The sequence below is a fragment of the Gorilla gorilla genome, chromosome 7, assembly GCF_029281585.2.
Source record: "Gorilla gorilla gorilla isolate KB3781 chromosome 7, NHGRI_mGorGor1-v2.1_pri, whole genome shotgun sequence".
Taxonomy (NCBI): Eukaryota; Metazoa; Chordata; class Mammalia; order Primates; family Hominidae; genus Gorilla; species Gorilla gorilla.
The window spans coordinates 21,159,485-21,187,336 of record NC_073231.2 but is presented as its reverse complement, the minus strand read 5'-3'; the positions used below and the strand labels follow the sequence as shown (position 1 = coordinate 21,187,336).

Here is a 27,852-nt window from a genome sequence, read left to right as displayed (position 1 = left end):
GTATCACTCAGGTTGGTTTCAAATTCCTGGCCTCAAGTGATCCTCACACCTTGGCCTCCCAAATTGCTGGAATTACAGGCGTGAGCCACCGTGCCCCGCCAGTTGTTAACATTTCACTCCATCAGTTTGATCATTTGCTCTCTCTCTCTCTGTCTGTCTGTCTCTTGTTCTGTAAGTTCATATATATATATATATATATATATATATATATATATATATATACAGTTTCTGAATGATTCAAGAATAATTTTGCAGACATCATGCCTCTTTATCCATAAAGTCTTATTTTGTATTTCTTAAGACTTTTCCTTACATAACCACAGTTCAATTATCAAAATTTGGAATTTTAACAATGATATAATACTATTATCTTCTTTTTGACTTCTATTTTAGGTTCAAGGGTACATGTGCAAGTTTGTTATATAGGTAAATGGCATGTCATGGCGGTTTGGTGTACAGATTATTTTATCACCCAGGTAATAAGCGTAGTACCTGATAGGTAGATTTTTGATCCTCTCCTTCCTCCCCATCTCCATCCTCAAGTAGGTGCCTGTGTCTGCTCTTCCCTTCTTTATGTCCATGTGTACTCAGTAAAAAGCTGAGTATTTGCTTTCAGTATTTGGTTTACTGTTCCTGCATTAGTTTAGGATTATGGCCTTCTGCTCCATCAATGTTGCTGCAGAGGACATGATCTGATTCTGTTTTATGGCTGCATAGTATTCCATTGTGTATATATACCATATTTTCTTTATTCTGTCTATCACTGACAGGCATTTAGGTTGATTCCATTACTTTGCTATTGTGAATAGTGCTACAGTGAACATACATGTGAATGTGTCTTTATTTTAGAAATATTTATATTCCTTTGGCTATATCACCAATAATGGGATTGCTGGGTCTAATGGCAGTTCTGTTTTAAGGTTTTTGAGAAATTGCCACACTGCTTTCCACAATGGCTGAACTAATTTACATTCTCACCAGCAATGTATAAGTGTTCCCTTTCCTCCACAACCTTGCCAGCATCTGTTTTTTTTTTTACCTTTTAATAACAGCCATTGTGACTGGTATGATGTGGTATCTCATTGTGGTTTTGATTTGCATTTCTCTAATGATTAGTGATGCTGCGTATTTTTTCATATGTTTATTGACCACATGAATGTCTTCTTTTGAAAAGTGTTCTTGTCTTTTGCTCACTTTTTTTTTTTTTTTGAGATGGAGCCTCGCTCTGTCACCCAGGCTGGAGTGCAGTAGTGCGATCTTGACTCACTGTAACTTCCACCTCCTGGGTTCAAGCGATTCTCCTGCCTCAGCCTCCTGAGTAGCTGGGATTACAGGCACATGCCACCATGCCCAGCTAATTTTTGTAGTTTTAGTAGAGACGAGGTTTCACCATTCTTGGCCAGGATGGTCTCGATCTCTTGACCTCGTGATCTGCCCACCTCGGCCTCCCAAAGTGCTGGCATTACAGGCGTAAGCCACCGTGCCCATCGTTTTTGCTCACTTTTTCATGGGGTTTTTGTTTTTTGCTTGTTAATTTAAGTTCCTTATAGAGTCTGCATATTAGACCTTTGTGGGATGGAGAGTTTGCAAGTGTTTTACCTTGTTCTACAGGTTGTCTGTTCACTCTGTTGGTAGTTTCTTTTGCTCTGCAGAAGCTCCTTAATTAGGTCCCATTTGTCAGTTTTTGTTTCTGTTGCAATTGCTTTTGGCATCTTCATCATGAAATCTTTGTCAGGTCCTATGTCTAGAACGGTATCTCCTAAGTTATCTCCAGGGTTTTTATAGTTTCAGGTTTTACATTTAAGTTTTTGATCCATCTTGAGTTGATTTTTGTATACGGTATAAGGAAGGAGTCCAGCTTTAACCTTCTGCATATGGTTAGCCAATTATTGTAGCACCATTTATTAGTACTATTTTCAAACTCACACTCCATATTCAAATGTTGCCAGTTGTTTCAATAATATTCTCTATCATTAGTATTGTTATTTTTTGGTTCAGGCTCCATACCAACATCATCCATCACATTTAGTTTTCATGTCACTTTAGTTGCTTTTTTATTTTCTATTATTTGAGACAGAGTCTGTCTCTGTCACCCAGGCTGGAGAACAGCAGCTGGATCTTGGCTCACTGCAACCTTTGCTTCCCAGATTCAAGCGATTCTCCTGCCTCAGCCTCCTGAGTAGCTGAGATTACAGGCATGCACCATCATGTCTGGCTAATTTTTGTATTTTTAGTAGAGACGGGGTTTCACCATGTTGGCCAGGCTGGTCTCGAACTCCTGGGCTCAAGTGATCTGCCCGCCTCAGCCTCCCAAAGTGTTGGGATTACAGCCATGAGCCACCGTCCCTGGTCTTTAGTCATTTTTAAACTGGAACAGTTCTTCAACCTTTGTCTTTTTTGATTTTGACATTTTGGAAGAGCACAGCCAGTTGTAGAATGTCCCTCAATTGGGGTTTATCTGATGTTTCTTCATGATTAGGTTCAGATTATGCATTTTTGGTAGGAACAACACGTAAGTGACATTGTATTCTTTGTACAGTACGAAGAGGCATATGGGGTTGGCTTGTCCCATTACTGTTATTCACTTTTATTATGTGGTTAAGATAGTACTGCACTCACTAGATTAATTCACTATTAAGTTACTCTTTTCCCTTTGTAATAAAGATTCTTCTTCATCAAACTTTTATCCACAAGTTTTAGGATGTATTTATGTTTTTGTCTGGACCAGCAATGACCCTAGGATGGATGTAAAGTGGTCATTTTTCTAATTCCATCATTCTTTCAATATTTATTAGTTGGTATTCTGCCATGAGAAAAAGTTTTCCTTTCTCCCTTATTAACTTGTTTGATTGGTAGTTTGCGTACTTCAACAGTTGCACTCAAATGTTCTTATTTATTTCATAAATAACTTGTTCCTATCATTATTTATTTTGATGCTCAAATTGTCCCAGATTTGGCTTATGTCCCCTGGACATGTCCTTATTCTTTTTTTTTTTTTTTTTTAAGTACTTCCTTGCCTTCTGGCACACAAAATAATGCCCCAGTCCTGGAACCAGACATTTCTCCAAGGTTCCATTGATCATTTTACTAGGAGTTTGAATTGAGAAACCAAGGCTTAGATGCTAGATATGCTCATTGACTTGGGATATGTTTGCTTCTAGGCCCTTTTAGTGCACAGGGCTAAGATATGCACATACACATGAACATACACACACACACAGGCACCAAGTATTAATACTGATAGCGGCAATTCCAATTTCACACTACAAGGTTCATTCCAGTCTTCCTTTTCATATTAGAACTCTATTCTTTAATAATGAAACCCGTAGCTCTCATTATCTTCAAAATATTTATTCATTTGTTCAATTCTACAATACACTACTCTAACCCCTGCTACTGAGGAAAACAATGTTTCTCATTGAAGTTCAAGATTTGTTTATGTGGTTTTTCTTTAGATCTTGGTTATATCATCAAAAGACAGAATTTGATAGTTATTTGAGTTTCTTTCTTTCTTTTTTTGAATATGTTATTCATCCCTTATGTGTGGTTATATTACTCATTTTAATACAGTTAGGTTCATTTGTTCCTGCTTTTATTCCATCCCCACTTCTCTGTCATTATTTTATTTTATTTTACTTTAAAAAAATGTAAAACATTAACATTTCTCCAAAAGTCAAAACTCTATAAAAAGTTCTCAGATGAGTGTCACTCCTCCATCCCTTCCACTCCATTCATATCCATCCCCTGGTAACCAACTAACCAGGTAACCAAGTTCATTAATTTTTGGTTTATCCATTCTGTGTTTATTTTTAGAATAAATAAGCATATATATGTAGACATTTCTCATTTTTTTCTTTCTTACAGAAAAGGCAGACACTATATATATTCTTTGCTGTTTTCACTTAACGGTGTATCCTGCAAATATTCCATGTTCGTTCACAGACATCTTTGTCAGCTGTATAATGTTCCATTGTGTGAATGTACCATAATTTATTCAGTTTCCTATGTGTGGAAATTTATGTTGTTGCTAATATTTTGTAATTATAAATAATGAATAATGTGCAAATATACTCTTATTTTATTGGGGATGTATATCATGACCATTAAATCATCTCTATTTCTTTTTCTCAAATTGAACACATGTAGCAGCATCAAAATGTATGAACTCCTCATGTGTAAAAACAAAGGTTCCTGACAATATATCATCTGAAAACCTATATAGGGATTATATAGTCTGGAAAACTCAAACTACATTTTGTGGAAGTAGAAGTTGTACCACGTATTTGTATAACAGCAAGGCAAGTGTGGTCTCTAGGAAGCATAGGTAAAGTTGATTAGATTGCAGTGTATACTTAAAAGTTGAATAATGCACTCTTGTAAAACACTCTTCAAAATTATTTAACTTCCCATGATATCATCACAGCATGTGCAAAAAAAAAATCTTTAGTGTTATCTTTTCCTGTCACATGACTAGTGCAAACAAAAGAAATTCTTATCTTTTTGTTTCTAGTCTGGTCCTTTATAAAACGGCATTAAGTACCATTCAAACTTACACATTAAAGGTTTGGTTTGGGAAAAAAAGATTTATTTTGTATTTCAGACCAATTATATTTGTTAAGTTAGAAAGCAAAAATTTTCACAACAACTAGAGTTTTCTAGCATATTCTATGCATAGAAAACTATAGTTTTAAAACCATTTTCCAATATATTTTTACATTTAAGTCTCATGGCAACTCTAGGCATAGTAGTTAGGCTGGAGTTATATTATCCTGATTTTACAAAAGAGAAAACAAAAGCATTTAGAGAATTTAAGGAAATTGGCCTGGGATGTTGGACTCTGGACTAAACTAGGATCTAGGATCATATTTTTTCTCTATAAAGCAGGATGTGCCTATGTCTTACGGTCATTGTGGTGATCAAATAAGGTAATACACATGTAAATACCAAGGTGTACAAAGAGAAGGCGATTCTATTATGAAAGTATTTAAACTTTCATGACTATGAATAAGAAATTCCCCATTTTTTGTATATATATAAGCAATACAACAGATTTGAACTGTCTAAGAGCTATAGCTCATACGGCAGGACTAAAGTGTTCATGTGGGAAAATAGTTTGTAGACTGAACTAGTACTTTTAGAAGCAGGTGATGATAATATATTTCCATTGTGGAATAATTAGCAGCATTATATGTTGCACAGAACTTGGACCTTGAAACAAACCTCATTAAAAGGCACTTGATCTAAGTTTAAAACCCTTAAGTATCTCCTCTTTAAAAGTGATCAGTGGATGTACTGGCTACTTCAGTTATCCTGCTACGAGATTCACACAACTTTGATCTAAGTTTCTTTGATTTAACACTGCAATTAAGAAGATTTGGTTCAAAGTAAAAGCTCATTGGTTGATGTTTTACACTGATGTGATAATGTTTACCCAGATGTGTTTCAAACCTTGATTATGGTGGATTTGGGGTCCTACCACAAGACAGACTGCTGTTATTTGAAAGGTGAAATAATATAACATTTACCTGGTACAACCTTTAAAACAGACTTAGCAATATACGTTTCTAAAGTGATTTATCTGTTTATTGTTTTTAGCCAGTGTTTTTGTTTTATTTCATATCTATCAACAGTAAATCACTTGCTTTAAGAACTCTTTTATAACTTGGTTACACAAGGGTCAGTAGTTAGGCCTGTAGTGATGAAAATGTGTAACTATACCCACTTTAGAGCACCTGCCAATTAACTAGAAAAAATCCTTCAGAGCAAATAAAATAAACCAGTCAAATCCAACGGAGCTCCCAGGTTTACGCTTTTTTGGAACAGATCATGAAACAAGACTGAGAAAGTAATCTTCATCAGTTCCCTAAAACTTTTTGCTCAGAGGAAGCATAAATCTGCCCAATGATTCTCAATTCTTCTACCACTGAAAAATTTTAACAGAAAGATCTTGAATTTAACTAGTGGTGCAAAACCAGTTTCAACGTTTAAATGAACATGTATCTAATTCCTTGGCTCCCATGGTTTTTGATTTTACAAATATGCTCAAGCACTCTTCAATTTTACCAGTAACTTTTGAAGTCTCAAAACACATCAAGCCTCAAGACTATTTCCATTTAGTTATTTTTAGATTTTATAATTAAAATGTAAACAGAAACATCTAGCTTTTAGAAAAACGCAACTAAGAAAAACAGGAAAGTGCTCTTAGATTGTATAAGGGCCCAAGAGGCCACTCATCATTTATGACAATATTCCAGATATTCATTTTCTATTCATGGCAAAATATAGAGATGTAAATCATTTCTTTCCAGCCTATTTGGATTTACTCTAAATCCTTTGATTCGTGATTTTATTATGTTATTATTTTACACTAATTAGAAGTTCATGACCTTACCACACAATTAAAAATACATATGTGTATTATGTATATATATATATGGCAATTTTGGTTATATTATGTGCTGAGTAAAGGTAAACATTAAAGAGAAATTGTAAAGAGGGGGAGGGAGGGTGTTCCTTACCTAACCTTGATTATGTAAAGAAAATCCCCCATCTAAATGATAAAAGAAAGGAGCAATGCTTGTACATTTTATTAGTGTTTTAAAATTAGTGAGTTAAACTGTCAAAGCTTTGATTTTTCTTTCATGTGTGTCTGGGCAGGTCTGTAAGCCTCAGGTAACGCCCTTTTTCCTTCTCCCTTGCTTACCTTTCTTTGCACCTGTCCACTGCAGGCTCCCAAGGAGTCCAATTCTCCTTTTCTCTTTCCTCCTCCTACCAATGCCCTCCTTCTCTTTCTCTCCCTCCCCGCCTTCCCTCCCTCCTCCCTTCCTCTTCTTCTATATCCCTGCCAAGTTGGGCTCCTTTTAGCGGCGATTTATCACTGCAAAGCTCACATCAAAGACGGTTACACCGCCACAGCTGAACGGCATCACCGCTGTCCCAAGGACAACCCCAAAGAGGGGCCTCGACTGCACCTCCTCGAAGTTGCTGGCTGGCTTTGGCCAAGTGCAGGAATGGTTTTTGCGAGGGCATGGATGGAGAAGTGCCAAGGGCCCCTTTTGGTCACTTCCGAAGAGCAAAAACGTGTTGAGAGGAGACCGGTTTAAGATTTCAAACAGAACCTCTCCAGCGCGCATGAAAGGACTTGATTAGCATATGTCAAGAGGACCCGCTTATATACTCGGTGTGTATGTACACAGGACTCTGATCTGATCAGTTTGCGGAATTGGAGCCCCAGCCCACAGCCCTAGTACTAGTATTGGCAGCGGCAGCTATAGATATTTCTGCAGAGCCAGCAGCCGGCTCCCACCTACCCAAGGAGAGAAGATCGCTCCAAGACAGTGAGAGCTTCCCTGCCATTTCAGTGCAAAGTCCCTCCGGAGCGACCTCAGAGGAGTAACCGGGCCTTAACTTTTTGCGCTCGTTTTGCTATAATTTTTCTCTATCCACCTCCATCCCACCCCCACAACACTCTTTACTGGGGGGGTCTTTTGTGTTCCGGATATCCCCCTCCATGGCTCCCTTAGCCGAAGTCGGGAGCTTTCTGGGCGGCCTGGAGGGCTTGGGCCAGCAGGTGGGTTCGCATTTCCTGTTGCCTCCTGCCGGGGAGCGGCCGCCGCTGCTGGGCGAGCGCAGGGGCGCGGCGGAGCGGAGCGCCCGCGGCGGGCCGGGGGCTGCGCAGCTGGCGCACCTGCACGGCATCCTGCGCCGCCGGCAGCTCTATTGCCGCACCGGCTTCCACCTGCAGATCCTGCCCGACGGCAGCGTGCAGGGCACCCGGCAGGACCACAGCCTCTTCGGTACGTACTAGCATCCCGACCCCACCCCCATCTGCGCCCCAGCTCGGCTCCTCGTTCCCTCCCCGTGCACCTCCCTCTTTGCCTGCCAAGAGCGGCAGGCATCGCCGCGCGGAGCCCGGAGCTCCCCTGGACCCATCCGGTGCAAGACGCAGGCTGGGGCTGAAGGGCTGGCCAGAGCAGCCGCGGGGAGAAATTTTCCTGCTGGTTTGTCGCCGCAGCCCCTAGCAGGGCAGCAGCTCCAGATGCTGGGGGCGGGAGGAGAAAGGGTGGGCGCTTCGCAAGCTCCTTCCTGCCTTCCCCTTGCCCTTCCCACTGCCGGGGACACCAAGACCTGGTGCACTCGGCATCACGGTTCTCGCACTGCTTACCTCGCAGGCAGTTTAAAAAAAAATCCCTGTATGTTTCTCTCCGATTTCCTTTCTCATTTTCCCCCATGCCGTCCACTTTACAAAAATTAACAACAGGAAGCGCCGGGCTTCTTTAAACATGCCCCACAGTTATGCTGCTGATTATGCACCCGGGGCTGCTCTGGGCATGGATTGCGAGCGTTTACATGTCTACCTAGAGACCTGCAAATGTTCACCTGAAGAGGTAGCAGATTAACTTTCCGTGGGCACATTCGCTACTGTAGGGCTCACCTGTCTGAGGTTCCCTGAGCTCCTAAGTTCTATCTGGGTGAGAAAAGAAGAGGAAAGCGGGGGGAGGGGTGGGGGAGGGGGAAGACCACCCGGCTACTGAGCATGCCTAGTTCTTCAGTCAAGCTCCTCTTTAGAAATTGTGCAATCTGAAAGCAAGGATCTTGGTATTGACTTTAGGAAAGAGGAAATGGGAAAGCGAAAGAAGATATGGGTGGGAACACAGACGGACGTGTTTCAGAATACCTCCAGCAGTGCCTGGGAAGAGAAGGGGTTAAAAGAAACAAGAGAATGATTGTTAAGGCAGTGTCTGTTAAGATACTAGATCGGGAGGGTCTCTCCTGTTAATGACTTCCTAACTAGCTGTGTAACTAGAAAGTGCCTTCGTCAGTCTGAGGCTTAGTTTTCTGTACAAAGATGAGGTGCTCTCCGGTTCTAATATCCCAGGATCTTTCCCCATAGCTGAAGTTTCCATTCTATTAGTTAACCTGCTCGCAATCTCAAAGGATTTTGATTATCAAACTTTTGACATCATTGGAAAAATTCATTTTATTTTTAAAAAAGATACCATTAATTTGTCAGCCACAGTCCGTAGCGCTACGGAGTTCTTTGAGAATGCACCCCATCTCTGAATGGCCCTCTCTTATCGTGTCCTCACCCCCTTGTTCTTATAATTATTCTCTTTTTGACTTGTAGGACTCATTAAAACTTTGGAGAAGTGTAAATCTCAGTTTAAGAGGGCAATGTAACTCTAGATGTAGAAATAAGCATGTGGTGGTCATTTGGTAGCACTTAAAGGCTTAGAAAATCAACTTTTTGAAACCCACATGTTTGCAGCTTCCACTGATCTCTTCCAAATTCCCATTGACTATCAGTCAAGAGTGTCATGACATAGTGGCCAACCTGGGGTCACTTTTAGAAAGTGGTTTTTAAATTGTGGAGGGTTGAGATTTTTCTAACTTCTGGCCTCCGGCAATCTTTCCGCCTTGGCCTCCCAAAGTACTGGGATTTACAGGCATGAGCCACTGTGCATGGCCCTGAGATTTCGATTCTGAAGAACTTTGCTGACACCAGGTGGCTCAGTTCTCTTGCCTTTAAGGATGACTTCACTGCGCTCATTATAGAAAAATATTCCAACTACCAGAAAGATTTAGAAATAAACACAAATGTGATAATACTTATAGGGAGAGCAGGCAGAAGTTAAGCTTAGGTAATAGTCAGAATTTCACCCTGCCATACACAGTGTAGCCTTGGAAATTCTACTTTTAAGAAACTTGTGGCCGGGCGCAGTGGCTCATGCCTGTAATCCCAGCACTTTGGGAGGCCGAGGCGGGTGGATCATGAGGTCAGGAGTTCAAGACCAGCCTGGCCAAGATAGTGAAACCCTGTCTCTACTAAAAATACAAAAAATACAGAAAAAAAAATTAGCTGGGCGTGTTGGTGGGCACCTGTAATCCCAGCTACTTGGGAGGCTGAGGCAGAGAATTGCTTGAACCCAGGAGGCGCAGGTTGCAGTGAGCCAAGATCACACCACTGCACTCCAGCCTTGGCGACAGACCAAGGCTCTGTCTCAAAAAAAAAAAAAAAAAAAAGGAAACTTGTAATTAAACTGTAATCTCTCCAGTGACAGAAAAAAAAAAAAGGCCTCTTTTACTTTGTGTATGTTTATAAGACTGACCCTATGGAGAGAGATTAGTAAATATTTGTAGACTTGATAACATTCATTAATGGCATTTAATAGCATTTCTTTAGGAACGGAAGTTGAATATCAGAATTATCATCTTGCTCGCACATTTTGTTTTTGCTAAATTTGTGTTAATTATTTAGTAGCTGCAAAAAAATTGACAGATTGAATTTGTGCCAATGTAAGTCACTCTATGGTGGGAGACTATGTATAGGAACAAAATACTGTTAAACAAAAGGAAGATAACCCAGATTAGTCTGGGAGTGAATGGCCTCCTTGTGATGTATTGTAGTACATCCTAGCGGCCTTCAATATCATAGACATCATAACTTACTTTAAGAGAGTGTGGGTAAGAAGAAAGTTTATGTTCAAGCTATATAACATTATGTGCTTCTGTATGTTTGGCTTCTTTTGCTAGTACTTCAGTTACTAATTATTAAATTATTATGTTTTTTAAACTCCTATCTTTGCTATCAGAGTGACAGTTTTGAAAACTCAAGGATGGCTATTTGAGATGTTAAAGGAAATAACTTTTTTTTTTTTTTGCCAGTTTTATACTAATTTGGCCATAAGTTATCTCTGTATTTATAATGGAGTTTTCCTACACAGTAGTACACAGCAGGAACAGCTTACCTAATACGTAAACATGGAATCATTTCTGAAAAAAAAAAAAAGTTTAGCCTGAGATCAAACATATTTCTTTAAAGGCTTTTCCTTTATTCTCCCCTATTCTCCATAGATTTGTCTGATGTGGTTGCATTGTGGGTTGACTCACCTGTTTATTATGATTATTAAAAAGGCTGGCTTTGAAAGTGATACCAGAAAGACAAAGTACCTCCAAGTCTTTTTATGGGACACTGGGCATTAGAAAATCTATCTAAAATCTGTGATTACCTCTTAAGGAAAGTTTTTCATGTCTACTCTTTGTAAAGGAATTAGCTTAGTTGCTACCTCATATTATAAATAAGAAAGACTTGTCAAATCTCATTTAAGAATCAAATGATTACAAATTACTACGTGGTGTACTATTTCCTCAAGGAGAAAAAGGATCAGAATTTAAAAGTGTGACTAAAATCTTTAAGAGGAACACACACACAAAACACATAACCTCTTTCCCATCAGTCCCATGAGCCATTGCAAAATTATTTATGCCTGGTTATATATAAGGTTTTGGGTGTTGTTTACTACAGTTAAAACTATTGCATATAATTATTCTAAGAACATAAATAACCTTTTGTCTTTCTACAGCTACATATTTTTTCGGCAAGCTGACAGCATTAAGATAAGAATTAAAGTGTATGTGGTTTGCCTCTGAGTTTTCCAAGAAAAATGAACACTTTATGAGATTTGTTATATAATTAGCTTATATGGACATTAAAGCCATATTTTATTGTAATTGAAAACTTGCTCTATTCTACATTCTAATCACTTAATCAGTTCCTGTTCTTTGAAAGACAAGAGAATCTTAAGGTAAATAAGATACTTAAAGGGAATTAAGTTGCATTTCAACCACAGTACACTTTTTAATTTGAATGTAACATTCAATACAAAGTAATTATACATTTGTAATTATATCCTGAATGAAGTTACATTAATATATATATTTTCTACCAATTATGTTTTGGGCATATGTTTTTGTTTCTGGCAGGACTCTTTTGCTAATGAACTTGGCAGTGAGTTTGATTTTACTTCACTCCCCACCTCTGTATTTGTCATTATGATGGCTGTCCTAAGGCTTCTTGCTGTATCTTATCTTCTCTCTGCCTTAGGCTTTCAATGAGGGATCCTGGCTCTTTCAAGCCACTTATAGACTATTTAGCAGTGTATTGTTGCTGTAAGATCCTTGATAGCTCTAGTGTTCTACATGATCTCCTAATAGTTTGAAAGAGCTCATTTGTCTTGCTAAGAATCTCTGTTTCTGACAAAGAGTGAATTAGGCTTTGGATAGAATAGAGCCCTGCATATCAGCAAATAGTCAGATTCTGTACTTTCCCTTGGCCTTGGGAGTATCACGTGTCCAAACAGGAACTTGTACAATAAATCAAGAAATGACTTAAGAGCAAGAGTCAGGCTAAATGGTACACATTTATACTGTTTGTAGAGCTCAGGATGGGGTGAAGGGGTGAAGGTAGAATGCTATTGAGGAAGGCAGTGCCAAGCATAGAAAATACAGCTATGCTTTTTCAGCAGAGTCGAAGAGGGAAGAATGAGACAAAGGCATTAGTCCAAAGTTTAGTGTGTGCAGAAAAAAAAGGGTGATCCAGAGGGAGGCGTTAAGTTTTTCTTTTTTAAACTGTGGTGTATCAGTGTATTTAGGGAAGAGTTTTTGATCCCAGTTTACTGATAAATGGAAATAATTCTAGAAAGTTATTGATAGTAAATCTACTTGCATGCTAATTCATTATATTTGGCTATCATATTTAATGAAATATAAAGTCCTTTTTCTTCTCTGAACTATACAATTTAATTTTAAAAATTACACAGCAGGAAACATAGCATGTTATATAATCTATAAAGTCTTGAAACTACTGTATTGTCCTCAAGAAACAGTGTCCTGAAGTAGAAACAGTGGATTAGGGCTAAGAATGTAAGTTTAAATGTCAGTTCTACCATTTATAAATATCATGTCCCTTAGGCAAGTCAATAAGCCTTTCTGAGCCTCCGTTTCTTTATATGTAAAATGGGGATAATAATATCTTCCCTATTTATTTTAAGGGCTTGTTTTTTAGGGCCAGATAAGAAAATACAAACAAATGCCCTTTATTGACTATAAAACACTGTTATACCCAATAAGGGATGCTGCTGCTCCTAGAAACAGATTGACTTGATTTATTGTAGATAAAAACAAAACAATGAATAGAAAATGGTTATAATTAACTGATGAGATCATGGAAAACTGAGAATACCTCTGTTATATACGAGTTTATGATAATAATAGCTTCCCTTTGTTGAATGCCTAAATGTGTTAGTCCTCACCCATCTCCTTTAGGGAGGCATTTCATCCATTTTGCATATGAGGAGGTTAAAGTTCAAAGAAGACAAATGACTTGCCTACTCAACCTAGTTAGTAAGTTCCTGAACTGGAGTTCAAACCCAGCTCAGTCTGGTGTAAGGTTTCACACCCTTCACATTATACCATTGTTGTAGTACTTTCTCCTTAGTTCAGTTAAAAGCAGAGGTCCTTGTCACATGACCACGAAAGATTAGGCTCATGGACACACAGAAGGGTGAGAAAAATGGAATTTATTGGCCAAAAAGAAAAAAAAAAAAAAACTAAGCAAAGCAAGAGAGGTTGGAGATTCCTGTTAACAGGCCCCCATCTCACAGATTGAATCCTAGGTTACCACCCCATTACAGGAGAGGCCAGGCTCCTCCCCGCTGCAAAGGGTGTCAACTTCCCAAGGCTCCATCCTGTTGTCCCAGCACGCAGGCCGGTCAGAGGTTCTCTGGAACCCCTTTACACTTGATTGTCTCACCATGGTGAACAATTTTTTCCTTTTTTGTCCTTTTTTCATCTGTCATAAAACAATTGCATAGCTGTTTCCAGTGTACAAGGGACTTTTACACGTACGTCATTACATTTGGCAATAATGGCCGACTACCGCTACTATTTGGAAGATTTTTGTTAGTCATATGCTCATTCGTAAATACAAAACATGGTGTTTTTATGAATTGTTTACATATGCAGGTATCTTGGAATTCATCAGTGTGGCGGTGGGACTGGTCAGTATTAGAGGTGTGGACAGTGGTCTCTATCTTGGAATGAATGACAAAGGAGAACTCTATGGATCAGTACGTATTATTTTTATTTTTTATTATTATTGTAATTCTTAAAATAATGACTATCTATTATGTAATTAAAATGTCTACCAAGAATGTCTGGTAGAAGTATATAAAACATACTTACGTAGAAATTGAAATCTATCCTGCTAAATTTCCATGTGTCTGGGCAATAGTATAGTAACTCAATTATATTTTTAAAACCCCCAACCATTATTACCTTCAGCTCATTAGTTCTTCCTATACATCACCTTGAGTCTTTCTAGTTTTCTCTGTATTTTAATCATTCCATCCAGAGACAGAGATAAAAGGGAGAATATTTTTTTCTTGCCATGTTAGACTCTCTCACCTTTATGTTTATTTAAGGTAAACTTTCTCTACCTGTTATCATCTTCCACAGCTAAATATACGTCACTTACTTGCTGACCTTTGTATTTAAGAAATAAGTGAATAAAGTTGTGGGATACTGCAAGTAACAGGAGAAGATGGCAAACACACTGTTCTTCTATGCCTGTAGTCTTGAAAATTTCAGTAGCCATGGGCTCATTCAAAGTTGTATTGGGCAATTTTTAAGTTGCTCCTGGGGATAAGTGCACGTCTGTGGATCTACTATAAATGTTTAAATATGCCACTTAAGTTATACTTTTCAGGTCAATATTTCATCAGTTTAAGTTTTTTTTGTTTTTAGAACAAATCTGCAATAGCAACACAAGAATTAGAATAGCAGGACAATATCACACTCTACCTTACAGCACAATATGGATTTTTCTCTTTCATTGTTAACATTTTTTCATTTGTTCACAGTTGCTTAAATGCTTTTATAAGAATTGGTGAGATAAAAATGTATGCCAGTATCCCACTCCTCTTCTTATGTGAACTCTTTTCTTGAGGTTGAAGTCTCTGTAATTATTTCCATCAAGAATTGACTTTGTATGATTAAGCAGATGGCACTCTCTGGTAACTTTTTTTCCTTAAACTCTCAACTGGAACCACAATATTCAGCTAGAGTCTTAATATACACTGAGAAGAATTGGTGATGATATTGAAGAAGATGAATATTTGTCCCTTGTAAGGGTAAAACTTGTTATTTCTAGGCTTCGTGTCAGCTCAGAACAAAGAAAAACAATGCAATGTATAATAATCATAAGTATAGAATTACAATAAAATTAATAGAATTACAATAGAAAACACATGCACACAATCTTCATGTGTATGTTGGATTTTAAAAAAAGCAACTGTGGTTTATCACTTAGGACAATATACAGTCCATTTTGAAAAGACAATAAATCATTGGGCTTTTATCTTAATCGTAAAAGATCCAGATAAAAAATCGTGGAGAATGTATCATCAAACAATTAGTAAATTCATAAAGAGAAGATATATGATTTGGAGTGATGATCATGAATTTGGAATTTGGTTCTTAGCAAGATCTTGAAATATTCCAAGGTGAGAGTAGAGACTTGATAGGTAGAACTCTGGCACCTAATGATGGAAAAAGATAAACTACAGGTCTGCTCGGTAGTGATGGCGGGAGTAGGGTGATAATATGGGACATGAGAAAATTCAGGATATTTATTAGGTATTTGAAAATAAAATTGGGAACTGACATTTGACTGAAAGTTCTTTAAAGCAGGGGTCCCCAACCCCTGGGCCATGGACTGGTATCGGTCTGTGGCCCGTTAAAAACTGGGCTGCACAGCAGGAGGTGAGCAGCAGGCAAGTGAGTGAAACTTCATCTGAATTTACATGCTGCTCTCCATTGCTCACATTCCCACCTAAGCTCCGCCTCCTGTCAGATCAGCGGCAGCATTAAATTCTCATAGGAGCATGAACCCTATTGTGAACTGTGCATGCGAGGGATCTGGGTTGCATGCTTCTTATGAGAATCTAATGCCTGATGATCTGTCACTGCATCCGTTCACCCCCAGATGGGACAGTCTAGTTGCAAGAAAACAAGCTCAGGGCTCACACTGATTCTATATTATGATGAGTTGTATAATTATTTCATTATATATTACAATGTAATAATAATGGGAATGAAGTACACAATAAATATAATGCACTTGAATCACCCTGAAACCATCCTGTCTCCCCATCCTGGTCCGTGGAAACATTGTCTTCCATGAAACTGGTCACTGGTGCCAAAGAGGTGGGGACTGCAACTTTAAAGTACACTGCCAGATGAAGTCACCTGCACTAAGAATCAGAGATGACATATGAACTAAAACAAAATAAAGCAAAACCAATTTAACCTTTTTCTTTCTTTGATAAGGCAAAGAAATGAAAATATAGAGTTGAAACTTGTAAGGAAATTATCTCAAAGGTATTTTTTAAAAAAATAATAGTTATCTTCTCTCTTTCAGGAGAAACTTACTTCCGAATGCATCTTTAGGGAGCAGTTTGAAGAGAACTGGTATAACACCTATTCATCTAACATATATAAACATGGAGACACTGGCCGCAGGTATTTTGTGGCACTTAACAAAGACGGAACTCCAAGAGATGGCGCCAGGTCCAAGAGGCATCAGAAATTTACACATTTCTTACCTAGACCAGTGGATCCAGAAAGAGTTCCAGAATTGTACAAGGACCTACTGATGTACACTTGAAATGCGATACTGACATTATGGAAGAGTCAAACCACAACCATTCTTTCTTATCATAGTTCCCATCATAAAATAATGACCCAAGAAGACATTCAAAATATTAAAGTCTATTTTCTACTGGGAGACTGGATTTGGAAAGAATATTGAGAAAAAAAAACACAAAAAAACTTGACTAGAAATAGATCATGATCACTCTTTATATGTGGATTAAGTTCCCTTAGATACATTGGATTAGTCCTTACCAGTAGACTGAAGCCAAAAATCTGTTAAATTGTGGATAATGGGAACCCTCACATGGTTGCTGCTGGTGCCTCACCTCTCTGGATTATGTTTACTTTAAAATTTATGTTAAAAATAGAGACTTCATGTTGAAGAAATGGATTGACTTAGCCAAGAGCATTGCTACATAAATTCTGAGGACCTTGTAGAATTCACAGGTTATGGCATTATATGTTTTAAGAAAAAAAAAAACTAAACAACACCTGGGTGAAACATGAACTATGAAACATGCCACACCAAGACAGAACACTTTTTAAAAGAATGGACCTATTTATACACTTTCAATTTGAAAATATTTATTATATATATTTATTTATTAAAGAGTTTATTTTTTACTGGGATATGAAGATAATACAAAGAGTAAAAAACAACACAACTTCCGTTATTGTGCCATTACTTTATTGTGGTGTCTTGCTCTGTAAAGAGGACATTATTATACCACCTTAATCATAGAATCAGATTTTGAATTTCTTTTTAAAATATAGTGTAGATTATATTTTTTATGCAGTCAGTTGCCTTCTAAATGTAACATTGGTTTCTTTTGGCCTAGAAAAATGCCTCATTGATTTGTATTAAATTCAACACACATTCAAAAGGGAATTAAACATTTTCATGTAGTGTTTTGGCTTCATTGCTTTTCGGGTGACAGTTCTTTTATTTATATAACATTTAAAAATGACAAAATTCTAAATGCCCTAGAGAAAGACTTTAGTATTTAAAGAACTTCTAATGTTGAAAAGTATTGAACATTACAGCCAACTTATGTTTACTTATTTTCTTAATTCAGTGTGGTAAAGACCATTTCTTTCACCCAATATGATTGCAGGAAGAATAAGTCTTTGTACCACCTCCATTAACAATGGTAATTCCCCATCTACCTGAGTCGGGTATTCTTTTCATTATATCTCTTATTTAGCCATTTATTCAGCAAACATTTTTTTTAATTTTCTTCTTTAATTAAATTTTTATTGTGGAGATGGAGTCTTGCTATGTTGCCCAGGCTTGTCTCAAACTCCTGGCCTCAAATGATGTTCCCACCTCAGCCTCCCAAAGTATTGGGATTACAGGCATAAGCCACCATGCCTGGCACAGCACAGGTTCATTAAAGGCTACTATACAGTAGTATAGTATAGTGTTAGGCACTAGGGGGAAATGGGGTGGTTCAGATAGAGGTGGGCCCTACATCATGGAGCTTAATGGCTGGTGGGAAAGACAGATAGTAAACAAGTAAATTAACAAATACCGTGATTATGAATGGTGAGTTATTCTGTGAGGAAAACAAGGTTCAGACAGAAAAAAAAAAGAAAGAACAAATGTAGGATGGCTCAGAGAAAGCTTTTCTAGGGAGATGAGATTTCTGATGGGCCCTAAAGGGTAAGAAGGGGCTACCCAGGTAAAGAGAAGGATGAGAACCTTCTAGGGGGAGGAAACAATGAGTCTGGGGTTCCTAAGGCAGGAAATAGCTTTGTGGCTGGAGCTTAGTGAGCTATTGGGAGAGTGGCACAGATGAGTTTAGAAAGCTAAGCAGAAACAAATTCTGGTAGATTCATAAAAGTTCTTCTAAGGTTTTATTTCCTAGTGCCCAGCAGTTGTCAATGCTGCTGCCCTCATGGTTGGGCATGTAGTAATGATAGTGGACCAGCTGCCACTCTTTACCAACCTGGAGAGCTGGGTAAGACAAGGATTGCTGGCCTCTACCCCCGGAGTTTCTGGTGTGTAGTTCTGGGATGGGGTCTAAAAATGTGCATTTCTAGTTTCACCTACTTTCCTAGGTGATGTTGACCACACTTTGAGAGCCACTCGTCTGGAACAGTGTTTCTAACATTTAATGTACATATGAATCACATGGGGATTCTTATTAGAGGATGATCTGGGATTTTGCCTTTCTACAACATCCCAGTGATGCTCGATGTTCCTAGATCTTGAAGCACATTTTGAATGACAAGACTATTGCTTTAACGCTATCTTATTTCTACATTCGTTCACCATCTTCTTACTTACATAAATTAATGCTGATGTGTATGGTGAGAGGAGAGAGTTCAACATATGGCTTTAATAAAGCGACACTTGAATGTTCGTGTATGTGAAGAGTTGGGTGTGCACTCGGGTGTCTATATGGGAGAGATAGAGAAGGAAATGTTTTAGCTCAAAACCTCTTGGTTTTATGAATATAAAAAATAGTAAAAATAGTTTAGCAGTAGTACTTAAATAATCTTCAAAATAACCCCATTTTTACTTTTATTTATAAACTAAAAAGTAACAAACTAGTTTTGGTTCAATGTTTGACATCCATATTTAAAGTACAGGCCCTAAAGCAAGCATTAAGCAAATGTTTTAAGTCTTTTGCAAAGTGGTTCTGGTGTCTAAACTTGTAACTATGAGGGAAATTGTATACATTTAAAAAGACAGTACACTGATCAAAGATGACCCCAAATAAACGTTGTTTTTCAATCAAAATTTTTCTGAGATATAACAGGAATATATGTCTAACATTTTTATCGTGATAGACATTTGTAGTAATTTGAGGAATGAAATGTGATTAAAACAACGGTTTTATAAACTTGTAGAAAATTAGAAAGTCACTGTATCTGTTAATCTTATTATGTTTATATATTGGCATCCATTCCTATGTCAGAAAAATAATTTGCCTTTGCTGGACTGACACTATTTGAAGAAACGATTATTGGGTATCCAGAGGGATTTTACTTGATACTACTAAATGGAAGTGATATGTCAATATATTAATTAACTCATACATAGAGAGATAAGAATAATTTGGTTTATTATCAAATCGATATTTTGAAACCAATTTATTATATTCTCAGGATGCTAGTGAGAAACTTCATCTGTTCTCCTTTTCATCTCCTTATTTTCTTCATTTAAAAATGTTCTATTAGTAATTATAAATTAACTTTCAGTTTTTATTCTTTTATATTGGAATATTAACTACCAATTGCCAAACTTCTCCACATTTTCTGCAATGATAAGAGAAATCTAAGTATATGGGGGTGGAGAAAACTCTTGGTCTGTCGATTCCAAAGGTTTTGGTTTTTAGGCAAATGCAATGTCAAAACAAGGAATTTATTTTATTTATTTATTTTTTGTTTTACTTTAAGTTCTAGGATACATGTGCAAAACATATAGGTTTGTTATGTAGGTATACATGTGCCGTGGTTTGCTGCACCTACCAACTTGTTTTCTAGGTTTTAAGCCCCACATGCATTAGGTATTTGTCTTCATGCTCTCCCTCCCCTGCCCCCCATCCCCCAACAGGCCCCAGTGTGTGATGTTCCCCTCCCTGTGTCCATGTGTTCTCATTGTTCAGCTTCCACTTATGAGTGAGAACATGCAGTGTTTGGTTTTCCGTTCCTGTGTTACAAAACAAGGAATTTAAGGCCACCAACCCTTTGTGAGATTATAGATCTATCATAAACTTAATGTATAAAAGTAAGAAAGCCATTCAGGCTATCACTTACGTTCGTAATGCAGTTATGGCAATTTCCAGTTTTGTGAATTAGCTAATCATCAGAAATATATATACCAAAAGCCTGGCTTCAATAGAAAAGTTGTTAAGCCTACAGATACAATGAATCCTCACTTAATATTATTGATATATTCTTGGAAACAGTGATACTAAGCAAAAGGACATATAATGAAACCAGTTTTACTGTGGGATAATTGATGTAACAAAAGGTACATTCCTATGGCATATTTCTGATCACAAAAATATCACCAAACCTCTGACTAATGTAGAAATCAAAATAAACTTTTAGAGATGCATCTCTAAGCTTAACCTTTTTGTTGGGGAAGCAAGAATAGCAATGTGAGTCTTTCGCATGTCCAAAGAACAAAGAGAAGGTTAGAAGTTTTACAAAAAGGAGAAATGTTCTGTATCATTTTAAAAGAAAGTTCAGTTGACACTAGTAAAATGAGGGGAGCCGGCAAGTTCTGATTGGTGAGTGACTGCAGTGGATACAACTAGTCCTAGGGTCCTAACAGGTTGTTTCTGTAGATATTAGATGAAACTGGTCTCCAGTTATAGCAGGCAGTTTCAGCAGCCAGGCTTGCAGAGAATTACATTCTTGGGGCAATGTTATATGCTCTGAGTGCTTTCTTCCCTCTGGCTTCTTGACTCTGTTTTAGTTGGTTATGACATGAACGACTTAGTTTATATGCTTAACTTTCACACTAATGACCCAAAACACTTTTAACGTTGAACATTGAAATAAATCTGAGTCACATGTACGTTTAAGAAAGATTAATAAAAACATAGTGTCATGATAACTATTTACTCAATATCTGGTGAATCAGTAAATGGCAGTGATTGTAGTGGTAGTAGGTTAAATCAAGGAATCAATGTTTGAAAAGCAAAAATTTTTAGGATCACTTCTTACCACCGTGCAATTTACAAACAAATAGTGAATGTGGCGGACTTGCTGAGCACTTTCCTGTCTCATCTCTTGTCCTGCATTGATATGATTATTGTATACTTGACAAATTTTTATTTTCCAATAATTTGTATCCGTTCATTCGTTTTCCAACTCTCTTATTCAAGTTCAGGGTTTCTAGGTGGCTGGAATCTATTCCTGCAGCTCCAGGGACAAGGTAGAAACCAGCCTGGATAGGATGTCATGCCACCACAGGGCACATTTATGCACACATACACTCTCACACACACTCAGACAGGGATCATTTACACATACTAATTAGCCTAACGTACACATTTTAGGAAAGTGGGAGAAAACCAGAATACCTGGCTAAAACCCATGCAAACATAGAGATAACATGCCAGCTCCATGCAGGCAGTGGCTGTGCTGTGGAGCCATTTGTTTTCTCATCAACTTTATAACAGAATGACATTGAATGAAATGATTTTATGTGAGGACCTGCTGCACATGCTTTCTAATTTCTAATAATAAATTTTTAAAAAGCCATTACTTATTCTTGGTAAGTGAGAAATCAGTCCATTAAGTAACCTTTATATGTTCAGTGCATACTGCTTCTACTAGCAAAAATAATTGGGGGCAGCCAGGGATGTTTAGTCCAAATTAATCCGGATTTCAAGATTCTGACAGTCAACAGTTAGACTAATAAAAAAAGGTATGGCCTCAAAGAGGATTGAGCTCTGTTGTTCCTAAGAGATACTCCTGGATCCTTTGGCATATATTAGCATTCTAAATCATATTTTAAAATTTTAAGGAAGAGTTTTTAGATTATCAATTACCCTAAAATATTGTTGACACTTTATTGTGTGGTTTTTTTTCTCATTTTTTTTTTTTTTTTGACAGAGTCTTGCTCTGTCGCCAGGCTGGAATGCAGTGGCACGATCTCGGCTCACTGCAACTTCTGCCTCCCGGGATCAAGCAGTGCTCTGCCTCAGCCTCCTGAGTAGCTGGGATTACAAATGCCCGCCACCATGCCCGGCTAATTTCTTTGTGTGTTTTTAGTAGAGACGGGGTTTCACTATCTTGGCCAGGCTGGTCTTGAACTCCCGACCTTGTGATCCACCCGCCTCGGCCTCCCAAAGTGCTGGGACTACAAGTGTGAGCCACCACGCTCGGCCTATTGTGTTTTTTTAAAGAGAGGGTTCTGAGTGAGATCTAATATTTTCTAGTATAAGCACCAGTTTGAAAGACTCACACTTACAGGAGTAGGTACATAGGATTGTGTAAGTTTTCCATTGCTATGTAACAAATTACAGCAAACACAGACACTTAACACCCATGTATTATCTCACAGCTCTGTTAGTCAGAGGCCAAGAAGGCTTGTCTGGGTTGTCTGCTCAGGTTCTCTGAAATCAAATTTTGTACATTTTCAATACCTCGCATTAATGTCTTCAAAGATATTAATGACCAGGCAATGTTTTTGCATCTATGAATATTTAAAGTTCATTTTAAGATATTTAATGTTCACACTGCCTGGGTTGCCGGAGTTTTGTTTCCTTCAACTATATTCTTTGTACTGAATGCCCCTCCTCTGGTGGGGATGCTAGTTGGTCTTTGCTCTTTCTGTTGGGCTGGGGAACCAGGTGGAATTACATTTACTCATTGCAGATGTGTAAAGATAGAATGAGAGCACTAATTATCTAGGAGGCAGTGAAGGAGTTGGCATGGAGAAGCTGAAGTAGAAGTTAGAGGATCAGTTGCATGTAAATGGAATTTTGGTTGCTTGGAGCCAAATCTGAAAATCTCTCCATTGTAATGAAGGGCCATAACGTTTGCTGTGTAATATCACTAAACATTTTAGTGGCCAGATGGTGGATTTTAAAATTTGTCCAGTTCTAGTGAGACAGTTATTTTAACCCTAAGTTAAAACTAACTCTAGTTAGTTTTAACCTAAGTTCTAGAGATAAATACATGGCCCAGGTTGACCAGTCTTACATGTGATCTTGGCCACAGTATTTATTTTATTTTATTTATTTACTTATGAGATGGAGTCTTGCTCTGTCACCCAGGCTGGAGTGCAGTGGCATGAGCTCGGCTCACTGCAACCTTCGCCTCCTGGGTTCGAGAGATTCTACTGCCTCAGACTCCCGAGTTGCTGGGATTACAGGTGCCCACCACAACACCCTGCTAACTTTTGTATTTTTAGTAGAGACGGGGTTTCACCGTGTTGGCCAGGCTGGTCTTTAACTCCTGACCTGACGTGATCCACCCACCTTGGCCTCCCAAAATACTGAGATTACAGGAGTGAGCCTCTGTGCTTGAGCATCCATAGTATTTAAATTAAGGATTGGCATGTGATCCAAGCATTCCAGGCAAAGTCCTGCCTGGTATTCCTGCTGAAACTCTAAAGAAAGTCAGGTTCTCCCCTATGAGGGCAGGGATTTAGAATCTTAAAGGTTTAGAACTTTAGGTCTGTCTGTGCTGCCTTGAAGGGAAATCCTACCTAAAGTTAAAGCCAAAACTAAGGAAAGTAGGACAGATAGATAGGGAGGGACATGGAAGATTACTCTCAGGTCTTGAAACCTCATCAAGGAACTCCCAACATTGTTCTGACCAGATCTGAGAACTGCTATAAACAATTAACTCCTTTGTACCTTCCATTTCTCTCTTTTTGAATAGAAATATTGATAGCTTTTATTTTATGCCTATTCTACCATTGGGTGTGTTGGGTGTGTTGGGTGTGTTGAGGGAATAAAACTTGTCTTTTTGATCTCATGTAGTCTCATGGTGCCACAGATTGAGAAGAGTATGCTAGAACTTGTACTTAACTAATTACACCCCAGGAATCTCCTCCAAATCTACATTTATTTTTTATTTTAAAATTTATTTATTTTTTGTTCTTATGGATTTAGGTGGTACAAGTGCACTTTTGAAACATGGATGTATTGTGCAGTAGTGAAGTCTGGGTGTTTAGTGTAGCCATTACTCCAGTAGTGTACATCGTACCCATTTTCATCCCTCATCCCATCCCACTCTCCCACCTTCTAAGTCTTCACCGTCTATTATTCCACTCTCCCTGTCTATGCTACACCTCATTAAAATAATGAAATTTTGGACTTTCAGATGTTGCAATGGGTTGATACTTTGGAGAAACTTGGGAGACAGTGAATGTACTTTTCGTGCAAAAGGGACACGAATCATTGGAGCTAGCAGTCGACTGTAGTGGACAGATTCTAAAGTGCTCCTCCCTGCAATCCCTGCCTTCTGGTGCTCATGCTTTTGTGTAATTTCCTGTGAGGCACTTTTGACTTACTTCTACAAATAGAATATAGCAAAGGGGAGGGCTGTCATGCCTATGACCATGCTGAATAAGACTCTACTTTGCTAGCAGATTTGCTCTAGAGACTCATTGCTGAGTTGATGAAGTCAGCCGCCATGCTGGGAAAAGCAGGAGTGGTGACGAACTGCAGGCGGCCTCTAAGCTGTGAGCAGCCTTCAGTCAATAGTCAGCCACAAGCTGGGGACCTCAGTCCTACAACAGCAAGAAATCAAATTCTGCCAACAATCTGAGTGAGCATGGGGGTGGATTCGTCACCAGTCAAGCCTCAAGATAAAAATGTAGACTGCTGGTTACAGGTTTGAGAACCCCTGAGCTGAGGGCCCCACTAAACCCTGCTTGAACTCCTGACACACAGAAACAGTGAGATAATCAATGCATGTTATTTTAAGCCACTAAGTTTATAGTAATGTATTTTACAAAAACAGGCAACACATACATTTATTAACTCAAGGGAAGAGTTACTGTATTTTTTTTTTTTTTTTTTTGAGACAGAGTCTCTCTGTCTCCATGCTGGAGTGCAGTGGCATGATCTCATCTCACTGCAACCTCCGCCTCCCAGGTTCAAGCAATTCTCCTGTCTCAGCCTCCCGAGTAGCTGGGATTACAGGCATGCACCACCACCCTCGGCTAATTTTTGTATTGTTAATAGTAATGGGGTTTCACCATGTTGGCCAGGCTGGTCTCGAACTCCTGACCTCAGGTGATCCGCCTGCCTTGGCCTCCCAAAGCATGGAACATTTATTGTTAATCATATATGACCCCAGCATTCTGAGTTATTTGCTGGTGTCTGTTTTTCTCTTTTTTTATGCCTTCATCTCTGACCCTAGCCTTGGAACTGTTACTCAAACAAAATGCATTCTTGGACATGCCCCATAATTGTGGCGTGGTTACTTCTCTGCCTGAATGAAGTAACTTAACTTCTTCCTTTACTACTGAGATGACAGATAGTGCTGATAATGATGACATTAAATCAAATTTATTTTTTTCTCATCTGGCACACTCAGATATAAGCTCCCTCTGCTTTTTAACATAAATATTACAAAGGAGCAGGCATGCGTGATCTTTCATGACATAGAGAGATCTCACATGTTTGTTTCCAACTCTTTTATATGTTATTCAAATTATCTTTTGGTGATTAAATGGTCCAGGCCTTGTTGGTACCATTCTCATGGAACATTGGTCCATATTTTCCGAGATGAAGGCAGTTTTGTCACCTTTCAAATGGTCGAGTCCCTCCAGCCTGCAAATGAAGGATTTGTCCCACCACGTTCCACCGTCGACTTTTCTGTTGATTGGGAAAGAATGGATGCAATATTCTTTGAGGCATCATTTTATTTTATGTTTGGTCATTATCCAAAGTAAAATGGATGAAGGGAATTTGTGTCTAATTTAACAATGGCCTAAAATAGGCAAAATAATGACATCTGGCCCATCAATAACAAGAACACAAACTTTCAAGATGGACACTTCTACTGAAGCAGCTAGAAGACCATTCTTTACAAGTACTAAACTGGTTATTTATTGGGGCATTATATTCTTCTTGTTTTCAAGTTTATTTAATTTTATTTCTAACAGCCTTTTTATCTAGTATTCAGTTTTTATAAGGTGGTTCAATTTCAGTTCATTTCCATCAAAGATCTACAACCGGAAGTTGTGCCCAATTAACTTCAGACTTTTAGTTTCAGAGATTAGCAGAGGTGATATCTTGGCCCTCTAGTTATATTTCACTTTCCTCTATTCAAAATACCCCCTAAATTATGATATTTTTGTGAATATTATAATGTTTATTAGTGTAATTTATTTAATGCATGTAATTCCTTGTCCCAGTGTTAGACTGCACAGCCTTTTCCTACTGACAGAGAAGGGATCCTGTATGACACTTCTAGTTCTTTAGAATAAGTTGAGATTAAAAAAAATTGTTTTGAGACAAGGTCTTGCTCTGTCTCCCAGGCTGCAGTGCAGTGGTACGATCACAGCCCACTGAAGCCTTAGTCTCCTGGGCTCAAGCTATCTTTTCTGCCTCAGCCTTATGAGTAGCCAGGACTATAGGTGTGTGCCACCACGCCCAGCTAATTTTTAAAACTTTTAGTAGAGATGAGGTCTAGTTATGTAGCCCAAGCCGGTCTCAAACTCCTGAGCTCAAATGATCCTCCTGCTTCAGCTTCTCAAAGTGCTGGGATTACAGGCATGAACCACTGCACCTGGCCAATCCAGATATTTTTATGGAACTTATAACTAATACTATTCTAATATTTCCAAGCTGAGCCTGTTTACCAAACCTACTGTGTATGAGTAACGTGTACAGGGTTAAGGCTGAAGAAGCTGAAGTAGAGCAAGGTAGATAAATATTTAAATAAATTGGCTCGATGGTTTCACTTCTTATTGAACACAATACTTCTGCACACCACACGTGGATGTTGTAAGCTCCTTAACAGTTTTTTTTCTTTTAAATGGCCGAAAATATATAAATAATACCATAATACGGTACTAAATGAAGGAGCAGTTTTGATCAATAATGTTTACACCTAGTGAGCCACGATATTTCCCTGACACCTTTGTGGGACTTGTTAAGGGGTTGCTCTGTTTATTCAGCCCACAGCTCTCAATTCCTTGCGGGAGGAAGCACGCAAGTGAACGAGGTGGGAACTGCAGTACACAAGCATTGGAGACAGCTGGCTACTCCAAGCACCTGGTGCCAGCAGGAGCAAACGCCACTCACTTAGACCTGCTGCATTCCACCCCTCGCAGGAGGAGTCATGCAGGTGAACAGGCGCAGGAGCCAGGGCAAGTGCTTTTCAGCATCTGTAGGAGCCAATTCTGTGCTGGCCCCATGGCAGTGTATCAGGGTGGGGGGTGTCTGCAACCCCTCAAGCCCCAGAGGGAGTGTTACAGTACTCTTTTAGCTCTACCATCCATGGATGGCTTCAGTGTCAAGAGCTCAGAGGGCCCTCTGCCTTTTCGCATGAAGAGGCTGCCTTCTGCCAGCGAGGGCAAAGGGCAAATGTGACAGCCTTTTGCATCTGCATTCGTGGATCTCAAGCTCTTCTCCGGTGCCCAGGAGAAATGAGGGCGCTTGAGTGAGTTGAAGGATGGTAAATACAGGGGATTTTATTGCCGATGGAGGTGGATCTCGGTGGGAAGGGGAGCTGAAGAGGGGTTGGAGTGGGAAGGTAATCTGCCCCTGAAGTCCTGCCATCTCTGGCAAGATTCTTCTCCGAAGTTACACCATCAGGCCATCCCTCTGAAGTCAAGCTGCTTCTCTCCGAAGTCCACATGCTTCTCCTCCCTCTGCCAGCTGAGCTTGGGGTTTTTATGGGTGCAGATGGGGGATGGGGTGGTACATGGGT

The 27,852-nt window shown here is 38.8% G+C and overlaps 1 protein-coding gene across 1 annotated transcript; it reads left to right on the top strand.

Moving 5' to 3' along the window:
* The first annotated feature begins 7,128 nt into the window (after positions 1–7,128).
* Positions 7,129–17,395, top strand: FGF20 (fibroblast growth factor 20). Its single transcript, XM_031013955.3, has 3 exons — positions 7,129–7,796; positions 13,804–13,907; positions 16,259–17,395. Exons 1-3 carry the CDS (start codon positions 7,511–7,513, stop codon positions 16,502–16,504), a joined length of 636 nt encoding a protein of 211 aa, XP_030869815.2. The 5' UTR covers positions 7,129–7,510; the 3' UTR covers positions 16,505–17,395.
* The last annotated feature ends 10,457 nt before the right edge of the window (positions 17,396–27,852 follow it).

What these genes read in the sequence shown, in the direction of transcription:
- FGF20 (XM_031013955.3), top strand. Translation starts at nt 7,511, where the DNA reads ATGGCTCCCTTAGCCGAAGTCGGGAGCTTTCTGGGCGGCCTGGAGGGC. An exon ending in GCAGGACCACAGCCTCTTCG is followed by an intron (nt 7,797 to 13,803) that starts GTACGTACTAGC and finishes TTACATATGCAG; the next exon opens with GTATCTTGGAATTCATCAGT. An exon ending in AAGGAGAACTCTATGGATCA is followed by an intron (nt 13,908 to 16,258) that starts GTACGTATTATT and finishes TCTCTCTTTCAG; the next exon opens with GAGAAACTTACTTCCGAATG.